The sequence below is a fragment of the Rousettus aegyptiacus genome, unplaced genomic scaffold (assembly GCF_014176215.1).
Source record: "Rousettus aegyptiacus isolate mRouAeg1 unplaced genomic scaffold, mRouAeg1.p scaffold_m13_p_7, whole genome shotgun sequence".
In the NCBI taxonomy this organism is placed as follows: Eukaryota; Metazoa; Chordata; class Mammalia; order Chiroptera; family Pteropodidae; genus Rousettus; species Rousettus aegyptiacus.
The window spans coordinates 60,207,659-60,222,956 of NW_023416310.1; the positions used below are offsets into that span (position 1 = coordinate 60,207,659).

Consider the following 15,298-nt stretch of genomic DNA (forward strand, 5'->3'; position numbering starts at 1 on the left):
GAAGCTGGGTCAGCTCTGGTGGACTTGCCAGAATGTCTCTGAGGAGAATGCCTGAGAGACTGAAGGCTGTCCTTCCTATCTGAGGTTGTGTGCAAAGGTTGTGTTTACAGGTCACTGAATAGGTTCATCGCACAAGCATCACACTCACAACTCAGCCTTCATTGGCCTCCTGATTGTTCTTTGAAACCCCATTTACAGAGGGCCTGCAGTGAGCAGGTGCAGGGCTGGGTGCTGGGGATGGGGCGCCTTCTGCCTCTACCCTAGAATCTAATAATTAGTAACTTGCCATCTGGGTGCTTTTTTTTTTTTTCCTTTCTTTTTTGTTTGTTTGTTTGTTTTCCCCTTTAAACCAAAAATTCTTGAAGCACAGTGAAGGGCCGGGTGACCATACCTTCTGTTTGCCCAAGGCAGCTCTGGTTTGCACCTGCTGTCCTGGCACCTGTCTTATTAGCGCCTCATTCATTCTCAGGTGTCCTGTTTGGATGATAAATTAATATGATCCCCCCAGAGAAAGGGGGAAGGAGGCAGGGCACGTCTTTGGTAGTTTACCAGTCGGTTTTTTTGTTGGAGGGTTTTGTGGCATCTGCTACTTGGGCTTCTCCCACACTGGCCACACCTGCTGTTTTACATATCTGGAGATAACAGCTGAGCGTTTATTAGCTACACTGTGATCTGGGAGGCAGTGTTTAGGGCGCTTTTCATTTTTTATTGGGAACATGGATTTTGGAGGTTCATACTGGAGTGTCTGACATTAGTCCTCGTGGGCCGTAGTTGCAGTTATTCTGAATTATTTAGTGGTGATTACAGAATACTCAAGCTCCAGTCCTAGGGATTTTGAGCCAATAGATGGGGTGAGGCCCAGTCATGTATAATTACCAACAAAATAAAAAACACCCAGCAACAACACAAATCTCTACCAGTGCCTGGTTGTCAGCCAGAGTTGAAGAGCCACTGAGACTGCCTCTGACACCTGGCTCATGTCAGTATTACAGAGGTGAGTATTCTGAGCAGTGAGGGCTGGAGAGCTCCTGTGTACCCTTCCCCCACCTCCCCGCCCCTCCGCGCAGCCTCTGCTCAGCTCTAGACTTTATTTTCTTGGGCCTCAGGATGCAGCTTTGACGAGTTGATTTTTCAAGATAAAGTAAAAATCTGGGTTTTAGAAATTTTGCAGACTCAATTTGGGGAATATTCAATGATAAAAGACAAAAAGCAACCCCTGCACAGACCACTATAGGAAATGTGATGTCCAGTTTAGTCAGTGCATTATCAGAGAAAAGAGTCTTGCTATTAGCATCTAGAGAGTGGTTTCTGGTCGCAGAACTCAGAAGAATTCCCTAAGTAAATGCTGGGTAATCTGAAATGGTAGAAGTGCAACCATAGCAAGACAACAACACACAGAGGCTGCTTGTAATATGGCTCTGTTAATAGATTTTTGTTACTATTCAGTATTTGAATTTTGTAGCCTCACAGCACAAGTAGCCACGTACCAAACATTAATTAATACGCAGTGATGTGCACTGTAAATTTTGGGATTTATTTTTCAATTAAAACCATTGATTTTCCCTCTATTGTACTTATAGAAAAAAAAGGAGAGACTTTGCTTTCAGTGTTTGGTAAAAAAATCATAGCCAGGCTTTGCCAGTAGAAGCCTCAGATCTCAACCCTGAGAATGAGTTTTTCTGGGGAAGCTGTGTAGTCAGGTGATAAATGGGGGAATCTGGAAGCTTTTTTGCCTCTGGTTTTGCCTCTTGCAGTCTTCTCTCCACAACCCAAGCTTGAGCTTTGCATGAGGAAGTAGTCGTGCTAAGAATGGCTTGGCTTGTCCAGAGAAGGGGTCCTTCTTTTGATGTGTGCTAGGGGGACCTGTTTTCAGAGATATGCTGCTGTGGGACATCCTGGGGGCACTGTGCTGCGTGTCACCATTGTCGAAGCCTGAATAGAACACCACGTCGCCTCCAAGCCACAGAGAATGACGCCCTGGCCTAGGTAGTGGGGCTGTGGCCACCAGGGCGCCTGTGAGTTTGTCTGTGAAGGTTAATTCTGGCTCACATGGTCCTTTGGGACAAGGCATTCCCCACCTCCTTCGGTGCTCTGCCCAAATGACAGGGTATCAGAGAAGCCTCCCTGACCACCCATGTAAAATAGCAACTGCCCCTTCCTGGCATGCCCTCTCCTCTTCACTCTGCTAGGTTTTTCCCTGTAGCTTTTTTTTTTTTTTAAATTATCACCATCGTATTCACAGCAGCAGCAAGTGTATTCATTGTGTATTGCTTATGTCTTCCTCTTAGGATGAGAGCACTGATTTTACCTACTGTGCTCACTGCTGTATCCCTGGTGTAAAGACCAGTGCCTAGTAAATCAAAATGCTGGCCTGGGGAGCAGACCTCAGAGCCATGGACATTTATAGTGAGGTGGTCACACTTCTGAGAAGTTAAATGACTCATTCAGGATCATAAACCTGCTCTGTGGCAAAGTTAGCAGTTGATTCAGATAATCAGAACTTATTTTTACTTTTAATATTATGGGTTTATCATAGGAAAGGAAATTTTGGTGTATTTGTGACTAGAGTTTCAGTTCAGAGCTGTCTTTCTACCTATGGTTCCCTCAGGTACTTTTGGATGCTAGCGGCTGCTGGTTGATGAGAATGCCTGCCTTCTCAGTAGTGGGTTGATAAAGACCAGAGGGTGGGTTTGGCCTGACCCACAAAGCAGACTCCATATCCTTGGGAATAAAGGGACCCCGGGCACTCCTGCCCTCCCAAGTTAAGGATGTTGGAGGCCAGAGCCCATTAGGCAACTGCATAGATTTGTGAGTGTCTTGTTTCCTTATCCCTAACTTGTGGGGTTTCTGATTCTCTCAGGCAATGGTAAAATCTTAGGACGTTTTTTGAGTCTTGCCCTTTCTGGCTGGCAGCCCTAGCCTTTGCCTGGAATCCAGTAATGTTCTCGGGAGTTCTGTAGGGTGGGTAGGAGGTATTTGTGGGGTAGCAGTGGGGCTTTGGGGTGATCACTTGACAACTGTCAGGCTTCTTAGGGTGCCTTGGTTGCAACACTGGGGGCTGTGGGACCAGGTAAGGGTTGACTAAAGAGTGGAGATTGAGTTAGGAGTTGGGAAGAGAGGGTGTTCATAAAACACTCTCACGGGAAGCGTCCCTCTGCCCGAGGACCTAAGCAGGAAAGTGCGCTTACTTGTGTGAAGGGACATACCAAGCCCTGACTGACCACAGGTGCTTCTTCCCCACCAGCTTTTGCATCCCGACTTCCACTTGCCCACCATTGTCACTGTGCTGAGGGGAATGGGAGTGGCTTCAGGAATGCTGACCCTTAGCTCTAAATTGCTGTGGCCTGTAAGGAAATGTGCTGATCCCAAGTTAGAATTCCGTCTCTACCATGTGGCTGTGGGCTAGTTTCTTAGTCTCATGGAGCTGCCACTTCCTTCCGTAAAATAGGGATGATTTCCTTCTTTGTGAGGTCATGCTGAGAGGACTGTCTTTATTATGTGTTAAAGTGTCTATGCACTTGTATGTGCCAGGCACAATAATAAATATATTTGTTGAAAGAATGGACATATAGTAGGTGCTTCTTTATCATTCTTTCCTTTGCGGGGTGGGAGAGGAGGCTTATTGGCAGGAAGGAGGAGACAGAAAAGTGGAAACACACTTTATCTATCACCACTACACTTTGCCTACTCCTTTAGTTTCGTAATGTGATCAGTGCCTGGCCTCGTCTTGAGTGGTCAGGGAGGGGTCAGAACACTCACTTTATTGGCCCATTAGGTTTACTCTAGTCTTCATGAAGTTATAACACTGTTCTTCTATTTACTCATTCACAGAGTCTCTCATTATGCTTCTTATTCTTAGAAAGCTGTAATGGGCGGGTACAACTCAGAAACGGTATGTAACACTGAGGAAAACTATTTTTATAATATGGTTCTGTGTAGTAGGTTGTGATGTTTAGCAAAAGATGCTTTGAGGGGAGAAATTTCATTTTCAAATCTGAGGCAGGAACTCTCTCTGTTTTCTGTGGAAATCTCTCTTAAGACATCAGCGATCTGTTTTCATTTGACTGAGGTCAGTTTTGCGGGACTTGGTATGAGTTGGCCTGAGGAAGCTTTGACTTTGGAAACTTGAGCTGACCGCGTGGATGCGTCGTTCTGGTAAACACTGTCAAGCAGGGCCTCAAAGAGAGACTCCTAGGTGGGACTTCTCTTGCACTTTTCTCTTAGGAGAAGTAGGAGGCTTGTGAGAAACAAAAGGAATACCCTGTGAATATTTGACAGAGGCAAGTGCAGAGTTGTGTACAGGCTTTGAAAGCTGGAAGCAAAACAAATACAGCGGGTCCTTGAGTGATGGATGTTTCCTCACAATGTTGATGAGGTGCATAGGTCTTACTTCTCATTTATATCAATTAGTCCGTGGTAAAATTAGTTTCATTACTCGCTTTGCTTAAAGCCATAGAATTCTTGATGGTGTTAAGCGAGGACTCATGTACTGCCTTTAGAGACCTCATTCCAAGGAGGAGCTATGTCCCTAAACTGTGCCAGCGCTGAAGACACAACAGCAGAAGTAGTCTAGGGTCAGAAACCAGATTCTGCTTGTATTTGGAAATCATTTGGGGAGACACATAGCTGCTTACAGTGTGACTTTATGTAAACACTGTAAATATATCCAGGTTCAAGGGCAGTGTTATTTTAGAATCGACTTCGTGAAATGCTAAGAAAAAGTAAGGAACAATTTGAAAACCGTAATTGAAGGTTGGGTTGGTGATGAGTCGGAAGGACCAGGGTTGGATCAGGAGCCCAGAATGGAATCAGAATCCTCTGTATCACTTAATCGCTTGGCCTTTTGATTTGTCTCTGAAGCTTTCAACTTTTTTCTCTTAGCCAGTGAGAAAGCTCAGTTCAAGTGCTTTAAGTGATGCTTGAAGTGATACTTTAATATCGAAATTACACCACGGGTATAATTCTAAAAAACCAAGCATACTGTGAAGTCACAAGGGACAAATGTAGGAAAACTTCTTGGTCTGGGATGGGGTTAGTGATGGGAGAAGGAAGAAGGGAACCCACAGAATATTGTGTTTCATCTTTTATACTGGGGAAATGGTTAGCTATTATAATAAATGAGCTTTCTGTTAAAAGTCACTGTTTTGTGTGTAATTGGACTCCTCAAGAGTCTTGTGGATTCATAGAACTCTGGGGTCCACAGTGGCTGGAGTGCTTCAGCGAACCCTGTGGGTTACGTTGTGCTTTGACACTGCCTTCACCTGCTGCTCTGTCTTGGGGCCTAGTTCCCTTTCCAGATTCTTTCTTAACTCAAAAGTTAAAACTTTAGATAATAAAAATGAAGATGGGACTGTTTGCTTTGGAGTAGGGACCTCTGGTCACCCTGCATGTTGCCATGGGAGAGCCAAAGACAGAGAGTTGTTCAGAGTGAGAATTATATTCCAGATAAACATGGGTTGTTGTAATTAAAATAATGAAATGTGGTATATGGCTTGGTTTTAGTAAGAAAATATATCAATATCTAATAGCAGTTACAGGTGTTATTCATGGTATGGGTCCTAGAGAAAAATTCTAGTTATGCATTTTGCTTGAAATACGAATAGACATTTATTATTTTGTGATAGAGTTTATATAACCGGGTTATATCTCACACCAGAGGGAAACACTTAGTGACCATGGTAGTTTTGAACTTTGGAAAGTTTGACCTCAGAAGACTCCCTGCTGCCTTTGTTCAAAGCTGATCTCAGACACTGTGATGGCTTTCGCAGATCCCTCACTATTTTTAGTAGATTCAGACAGTCAACAAATATGACACTGTTTTATGTGCAGCTCTTGCTGTGAGAGCGTTTAAGTCAAGAATGTGTGTTTTATGGGTTGTGTGTATGTGTTTGTCTCTATCGTTCAGTTATCTTTTATCCAATGCTGAATTAAATTACCTTCAGGAGTACAATATTTAATGTATCTTGACAGTCATATGATTGAATTTCAGGTCTTACATGACCAGCTTAATAATTTAGCTCTTCAACGTGGTATGCCTTATCTCATATTGGTAAGGTAGCAGAATAACTTTACACACACATTTGCCTGGTATAAATATGGATTTGGAACTTTTCATGCTATTACATACTCTTTTGTTATTTTAAACTGAAATTTCTGAATTTGAAGTTGGTAGGATTTTTTCAAGTGAGTAGAGGAAAAAGCAGGTGTAATGTGTATTAAATGTTGGTGATAGATCTGAAATCTCCATTGTTTTAGATATTCTGATATGAAGACTTGCCAGTGTCTTTTCTTTTACTATTAATGTAAGAACGGATATTCTAATTTTTGTCCTTTTTTTTTTTTTGGTATTTTCTGGACTCTTTACTGTAGGTGCTTTTTAATTTACCAGTCTCTCTGAAAGCATAATTCCTCAAACTTGATGCTAACAGTCTAGACACTGGCTCACGTGTGCATCATAGCGAGGGCTGCTGCCTCCCTTGGAAGGATGTCTTGAAAAAGCAGCCGCCCTCTCCTGCCACCTGCCCCACTGGCCACCCGCCTCGACCTTCCCCTTTGAAGAAATTACTTATAAACTCTCATGGCAGTATTTCCTCTCTTGCACCCTTTCATTTATGTGTTCATCCAGGTTGTCTCCACTTCTCAGCATAAAGGTGATTGTTGCCACAGCGATAGCACACCTAACTGGAGCTTACCTTGCTGTCTGGCCAGCCACCCTGCCCCTTCCCCCCATCCCCCTTCTAGAACGCAGCTAAAATGACAGGACACGCCTGTGGGGCTCGGTTGAGTGGGCCCTGTCTTCATAGGAGTCAGAATACCGCTGCCTGTCATCATGTTCCCTGAGGCTGTCACTTAATTTCTAGGACAGAATAGTAATTGATGTTCACGGTGATTCCCCTGAACCATTAAGAAAAGCATCTTTAACATACAGGGTTTACAAAGATTCCCACCCAGGTCGGTCTCTTAAGGAATAAAGATGTGATGCATAATTTCACCTTTTTAGCTGTCTGCTGACTCAGCTGTGCAGAATGACTCACTTAATGGAAGGTGGACACTAGCTCGTTGAAGTCTTAGCATGCTGTTTGACTGTTTCATTCTTAGACGTTAAGCGTACACATGCTCTGCTATTGAGACATAATTTTCCTTAAATGGAGTATTGTTCCAGATAAGGTAGTTCTGACCTAAGAAAGGCATAATTCTGAGTCGAAGCCTTTAATTTTAAACTTCAGGGAATAGAAGCACTGTATTCTAATTAACTCGCAAGTCTTGACTGATCTTGTAACACTTACATGTTCCTGTGCTTTCTCTGTCTTCCTGCTCATCCACAGCCCTGATCATGGGAGGAAAGAGGAGGCAGATAAACAGATGTTAATTATAATAAGAAATAGTAGTTGACAAGGATAAAATGTGCAAAAAATATGAGCCTGTTCACTTCACCTTTGGTGTGGGCTTCGGAGGAGCGTGATGAGAAAAGCACGTGTCCGTGGAGTCATGCTGCCGTTATTTCTGCTGTATTAAAAAAAGGTGTTTAGAAGACAGATGTTTCTTGAAGTGCTCTGAGCCATCTCTTTCCCAAGTTAATTACGTGGTTCCTTTTCTGGGATGGCTCACAGAGTGCTGTCTGGATACTATGCCTGCCCTCTTTGGTTGAATTTTGGATTTTTGCAGAAAAGAACACTCATGAGTGGGCCTTGATTTTGGGGTTTACAGTGCAGAACCAGTTAAGCCATTTTTTGATTTGGGGTTGGATGGATGTAAAATCTCAACAAGAGTGGTCACTGAACTCATGCCATTCACCACTGTTCATGTATGTCCTGTATTTGCTGTTAAAAGTAAAATGTAAGGGGAAGTAGATTGGATTTTTAAAAAGTTTTTAAAAGACTATTCTTTTGAGAAATTTTAGGTTAAACAGCAAAGTTTGTAACCACAGAACTAGCTAACGAGATAGCTAGCGAGTTGCTTCTCAGAGACAGCAGAGCAATATCACAACTCCTGCAGCAAAGCATGTGCAGAGGAGAAAACTTTGACCTCCAGCTGCACCTGGGACGAGAGTCCCCCACTTCCTCCCCACACAACCAGAGGACCAGGACACTACTGGAACTTGAACACCAGAACCCTTTCAGAAACCAAGGGTCTGTTGATGTCCCTTTACCATAAATGACCAAGTTCCAAGGTCCTTCACAGTTAAAACTTGCCCTCCCAGCACTTCCGCACACCTGTTCCCCAACCCCTTAAAAACCGTTTGTTTGCCTGATCCAGCGAGCAAGCTGGACTCGAGGCACCACTAGGGCTCCCATCTTTTTGGTTGGCACCTTCTTTCCTTACTTCATACTCTGACGTTTTGAGTTTTGGCCTTTTCAAAGCATTGGGCACATGGACTTTGGTCCGGTAACAAATTGAGAGGGAGGTGCAGAGATTTCCCATACCCCCCTGCTACCACACTTGCATAACCTCCCCCGTTGTCAGCATCCCCCACCAGACTGTACATTTGTGACAATCAATGAACCTGCGCCGACACATCATCATCACTCAAAGTCCATAGTTTACATTAGGGTTCACTGCTGTACATTCTCTGACTTTAGAAAAATGTGTAATGACATCCATTGTTCTATTATGGTGCAGAATATTTTCACTGCCCTGAGGAAATATTCACTGCACAGAGGACATATTCACAGAATATGTCCTCTGTGCTTTGCCGGTTCTTCCCCAGTTGGAATTTTTAAGTTAAACTATGAGTGATGAGAGTGAGAAATCCTGGGGAGGGAATTGGCAAACCATGTTTGGCTTCGCCACTAGACGTGCGTCTTCCTTCTAGCTCTGGGTTTCTCTCATCAGTAAAATCAGCTATTTTGTTGAACTAGGCTTGCCTGTTCATTTCAGAATATAAGTTACATGATTTTTAGGATCAACATAATTGATGTTTGTTAGAATTTGCTTATGATGAGTCTAAACTTCTTAGACCAAAACTCCCACCTAAGACAACGAGTGTATGTATTATTGTAATAAATACTATATAGTCCAAAAAGGATATGAGAACTTGAATTTGAGCTTTTTCATACAAGCTCAGAGAAGTAATTTCCAAACCTCAGAATGCATAAGAATCACTAGAGAATGGATGAAAAAGTCATGGATGCCTGTACTTCACTTACAAAATTCTCATATTTGGGCCTGGAAGACTGCATATCATGGGTGAAAGTGAGAAACTGAACTTGACTTCTTTAATGGAACACTAAAAATCATTTAGATCGAGGAACAAAGCTTCCAAGTTGGATGGCATGGAGCCAGCCAGGTTGTCGCCCCTCCTGCTGCAGGTGCACCTGTCACATCATGGTGGAAGCCCCTCTTGCAATTAAGAGGAAGACTGGTCGGGTGCAGTGTCTGACACACTCCTTTTGTCTTTACATGTCTGGAGGGGGGTGACGCAATTTTGTGAGCCAGCGTCTAGTCCCGGGTGAATCATTACATTCTCTTCCTTTCTCCTGGACTGTGGATAGCTGCATACCCGTCCCTTTCTGGAATTTGATAAGGATTATTTGCAGCTCAAATCTCAGGGGATGTACATCCTGACCTTTGATGACCTTCAGGGCCATGAGGGCAGTCCTTGAAGGTGCACTGTAGCTTGCACGGTGGGTCTTTTTTACTGCTTCATAGTGGAGGACACTTCTGGTCAAAGCAGAGCAGTTTTCATGCTGTCCTGTTTCCTAAGTGTTTCTGCTACAGAGCGCAGTGTTTTTCTGTCACTATGTTATGTTTCTTGTGGATTTTTTTTACACTCCTCTAAAATATAAGCTCCTTGAAGGCAGGCATGATGTTTTATCCCTAGGCAGTGGTCGGGGGTGGTGCGGGGGGGGGGCGGGGGGAGGTTGTGCATGTCCTGGGCGCTGGTTAAATGTAGTCGATCTTCAGCTCACTGAGATTTGCATTGGCAGGCTTTGCTGTTGGGCAAACAGGAAGCCAGTTTCAGGCAGTTAACTCTCTAAAGTTTTTGTTTCAGATTAAACTCAACAGAAAGAAAAAATTTGATCTCCAATGTTTGTTGAAAGAAAATTTATGATGAGATGAAAGAAGGAACAAACAAAAACCCATTATCAGTTTCAGAAAGCCAGTGGTTCTGAATGTACTCACACCTGCTGTCAGATATCCAAAGGTGTCCTTCTGAGTGCTCTTTCATTGACTTTTCCTGATTTCTTATAGGAGGAGAGCAAAGGCCAAGGATTGAAAATAAGTGTTATTGGTTACTATGTTGCCATGTTTGATCACTTAAGTATGATCACTTAAAATATTTATATTGCAGAATGATATAATTGGCAGTCACTTTGATAGGATGTTTGTGGTCATTTCTATTTTAAAGTTCACCCCTGGGTACAGGGCAAAGACTGGGTGTGAATCTTGAGCTAGTTGACCCTTCTCAGTGCTTCAGTTTCTCATCATCTGGGGATAATGACATATGTTGGGATATATGAGGGATAAATAATATAATGCATACAAAGTGCCGTGTTCACTAAATGTCCCAAGAGGGAGGATATCATGGTGCCTTGTGGCTTGTCACAGCTCTGTCTCCAGGATTGGAATGCTTCCCAGGTGTCTCACAGGCCATGCTTGCTGGAGGTCAGGCTGTAAGTGTGCACACATCCCTCAGGGTTGTCAAGGGGGAAAAAAATATTTGTTAATCCTAAATTGTGTTTGCTCACCTTACACAGTGTCATAAACTTAATAGAATTTCCTTCTCTAATATTTGGTCCACTCTCTCTCACTTCAAGTACAAAAGCTTTTATGATTCTGTGAAGAGAGGTGAGATTAAGTAGAAAGCAGGAACAGGAAAGGTGCTAAATTGCAGTGCACCTCCTTGTTAAGGTATGAGGTGGTGGTGCCATGTAGTAACAAGGATATGCTAGGGAGGGTTGGAAAAGAAGTGGTAAATGTTTCAGTCAGATGATTGGTGTTGAACAGCGAGTGGCATGAGGTTGCTTTACTGAAGGGGACAATTCTTGTTAGTGTGAAACAATCTAATTTGCCTAAAGTAGCATTGATTAGAGTAACAGTTTTAATTCAAAATCTTGCTGTGTTTACTAATCTGAGAGAATTTGCTTTTCTTTAAAAGCGTATGACTTCAGTAGCAGGAATTTGACAAGTTGGCAGAAACTAGGAGTCTGTCTCTTGTGTTTTATATAGTCTTTGTGAAAAGGGGTCCCGCTGCCATCATACTTCGTGCAGGTAACTTAGTGATGAAATTCGGGCAAAGCCCTTCATCTGGAACCGGGTGACGCCCTGTTTCATTGTACTCATAGGATTTTTCCGGTTCTGTTGGGAAAGTAGTGGTGAATAGTATTGGGCTTTTCATCATCAGATGTCTCACAAGTACATTAACAGTTATGTGTTGTCTCATCAGTAAAGCAAGCCATGGGCCTTGAACCTCTTACCATGTCCAAGAAGTGCAGACCAAGTTCGTACGTGGATATTAAGTATGCACATTTAGTACTGACCGAATCATTTATGGGTGTATTTTAAGAACAGGTGTAGTGATGGAAAGAAAGGTCCTGTTAATGTTAAGATCCTGATCTCCCTGAACAAGCCAGGAGTGTCAGCGACACAGCATGCTGGCTGCAGTCTGGTGAAGGAGGGGTGGTCATAGTATTCGTCTGTAGTGAGCACATTATATGAAACAACCTTTAAGAGATGGAATAGAGGGTGAAATGGGATGATATGATATATTATAACCTCAAACTTCAAAACACCCTTCATGTAACTTCCTCATTAGGACACAATTACATGCAAAGTGTAACATTCAGTACCTTCAATGCAAGCTTTAGTTTTTCTCAGGCAATTTTGCTGGCCATTATGGTTCATTTGTGTGATGGTGGACCATCTCAGCAGATAGATTATTATTTCTTTTTGTTTCAAATTTAGAGGTTTTATTTTTTCTGTTTTTTTTTTTTTTTTCCCCCATAGAGAAGTACATTACTTTAGCATCCTACTGCCTCCCCACATATTGGCTGTGCCTTTTGAAGAAGAGAAATGGGTGTAAACAGACCAGGCTTAAGGTAGTTGCAAGCTGAGTTAGTGAGCGAGGGTCAGGAATCTGCATGGGCATCTGGAGAGAGTGAAGAGAGGAGGACTCATCTTAGTGCCCATTAGCGTGGCGGTGTCTGCCAGTAGATGAGAGCTGGAATGAGGGTCTTGGCTGGTGCATTGTATTTGTCCTAGTGTCCTACTGTAGGATAAGCTGTTAAGCAGTCCCTGTTTGTGAACTGCTGGGCCATTGCTGGGCTCCATCCTACTGTGACCGCATACAGTTGAGACATAATTGTAACAGTGTCATTTTCATGGAGTTGTTTTGTTTAGTTGTAACTTGAGTTCCTGCATAAACTTTCCAGAACACAGAGAGAGCTTTCCTTGGGTTTCAAGTTTTAAAGTTTGCAGTGCTCCATCATGAGACCACAGAAGGGGCAGGCTCTTGGAAAACAGGGAGTCATTCTTCCTGTACCCTGGATGGTGCTCAGGGTACCTGGGTAGCTCTTTGTTACTCATCTGGGAAATAGCCAGCAGAATGTTCATGGCAAAGAATAGATAGAGGAGAACCAGATGGGAAAGAATTAAATCCAAGCATCCTCTCTGCGTGAGGGGAGCATGATCTCCGATTTGTTTGAAATACCTGCTAGTGTAAATGGAAAACAAAGTTTTAGGTTCTAGGTCAGGAATTATATAGTACAGCTGTAAAAGAGCTCTCTCCCTTTCTTTCCTCCCCTCTCCCCCTCCCCCTCTCTCCACTACTCCCTTTCTCCCCTCTATGTCCTCCCTGCCATCTCTTCGTACACTCCCTTTATTCTAGATAATTATTCTCCAACCTCCCTACACTGGAACTACAAGAAAGTGTCAAAGAAGACTTTAGTATGACTCTTGTAAAATCAGGTAATGGGTATAGGGATGTCTGCTAGGGAAAAATGACTATTACCCATCTTAACAATAAACATCTAGAGGTGTGTGTGTGTGTGTGTGTGTGTGTGTGTGTGTGTGTGTGTGTGTGTTTGTCATTTTCTTCATATGGAATATTAGGAAAGAGTGGTCAGCCTGATGTAGAGAAGAAAACATTTAAGTTGCTTGGATTGAGAAGTAATGATATGTGAATTAAACCCTGGAAAGAAAGAGGAAATGAAACTCATTTGTTCTGCGAATTGTTTTGTTTATCAAGTGTGGTTCATTGGTGTTACAAACCATACTGTTCTATTGGAAAGCATGGGACTATTTCATATCACTGGGAAAAAGTACGAAAGAGATGATATATTGAAACTTCGAGAGTTCTGTTCTAGTGATTGTGCAAAAACTGTTGTACCAATTATCTTTCTTTTCTGTTTTTCAGGGTCGACATGTTAAAACAGGTCAGCTGGCAGCCATCAAAGTCATGGATGTTACCGAGGTAAGGTTGGGCCACAAATATATTTGAAGAAATTATTAGATAAAAGACAAGGATCCCCCTGTCCCTCCAGCCCCTAGTATAAAAGTGTTGTTCTGTTTGGAGACTCGATCTTGAACAAATCGCTCTCCTGTGACATTGTGAGTTCATGAGGTTCAGCACAATAGTTGGCTTAAATCGTTGCAGATGGTCCCCAAGTAACTAACAATCAGTAGCATTTTCTTTAAAAAAACACATCTGAGTGATGTCATCCTTGGCAACAAAATGGACCGTAATTGGAAACATCTTCTCTAATGGAAAAGCAGAGATTTGAGAAGGGACCATGGAGGTCACATGAATAGGGAGATTGAGGGATGCGGGGTGGGGAAAAACTTCTCTAGGGTATTAGGCCACATTTGGGCCATTTCTTTTATTTTTAACATGGGGAAAGAAAACATATCCAGCCAAGTTCCCAGAGGTTTGAAAACAGAAACATCTGCTAGAATGCTGAGCAGATTGTTGGCAAAATTTAGTAGCAAAAATAGTTCTTGAAATGGTCACATGAGGATTTACTGTGTAGCTTTAGATGGGAAAAAGGAGAAATGAACTCAGACAAAAAGTAAGCGCATATGTATATATGTGCATGCTTATACATATATTTGTGTGTGTGTGTGTATGTGTGTGTGTCTGTATGCATGAGTCCATATTTAAGTTTTTAAAAAATACCCATAGATTATAATGAACTAAATTCATGCAATTTTAAATTACGGTTGATCCTTGAACAACATGGGTTTGAACTGTGTGGTTCCATTTCTATGCAGATTTTTCCAATATTGTAAATATATTTTTTCATCATTCTTTCTCTAGCTTACTTTACTGTATAAACACAGCATGTAGTACACATAATATGTATTATATGTTTTATGTTCGTATATGTATTATATACGTAAGGCCTCCAGTCAACAGTAGGTGATTAGTACATAAGTTATTGGGGAGTTAGAAGTTATGCAGGGGTCAGTGTCCCTAACCCTCATGTTGTTCAAGGGTCAACTGTTTTCATCAGAAATTTCGTTTTACGTTCTCAGGATTGCTTCTGATTTGCCTGATTATGAATGAGGTTTACTGCTATGTATCACAGATTGTATAGAGAGTTAACCAGTGGCCTTGGAGATTTGAGATATCTTTAAATCAAGCCAGAACATCCCCAAGTCTGAGGGAGAGAAAAGAAGGCTGAGCTGATCTCAGAGAGCAGTTGAGTAATCTAGAGAGGGCCCTTCTGCTGCCCTACTCTCCCCTCAGTCTCTGATAACACACTCATCTCCAGTGTCCACATTAGTTAGTAAGAATTAGAAAATGTTGTTTTCTCTGACCACAGGACAACTGATAGATCTTCATACAAATATTTGAAGATGTGACATTTTATGAGATGACTGCTCTCTTTTGTCTGTCAAAGAGGGTATGGAGAGTTTGTAATGGAAACGCACCATTGCTGCTGGTGACGTGCTGTGATACGGACTATCATGTGATATTACAGTGATCCTGTTGCAGTATGCAGCACAGTGGGAAATTGGATACTTTCCAGTTAGATGTTATTTTAAAGATTATTTTAAAGAGAGGTGTAGGAGCAGCAAATTCTGACTTACCGTAATTTAAATACGAAAGTCCAGTCATTTACCATGTGCATCCTGTGAGTGGAATGACCGGGGACACCTTCCTGCTGGCCTCCGCTCACCCACCGTGCATGCTGCCGGTGCTGGCTGCGCTGGGCAGTGGTGGAGCTGGAGCCTCTGTTCTTGGTATTTGTCAGCACACTTCCTGACTTGTTGACTGGTAGACTCATGGGAGCCACTTTAAAAGTAGTGTTTTGGAATTTTAGGAAGCATTTGGAAGTCCTGGGAGTTAAAATTTTTC

The 15,298-nt window shown here is 42.5% G+C and overlaps 1 protein-coding gene across 39 annotated transcripts in view; it reads left to right on the top strand.

Moving 5' to 3' along the window:
• The window catches only part of MAP4K4 (mitogen-activated protein kinase kinase kinase kinase 4), a 173,148-nt gene that overhangs the window by 64,320 nt on the left and 93,530 nt on the right, over nt 1-15,298 (top strand). For all 39 annotated transcript variants that reach the window (XM_036224528.1, XM_036224517.1, XM_036224529.1 and 36 more), the window contains exon 3: nt 13,355-13,411. In XM_036224528.1, the coding sequence (XP_036080421.1) occupies nt 13,355-13,411 (57 nt within the window). The remainder of the gene's footprint in view (nt 1-13,354; nt 13,412-15,298) is intronic.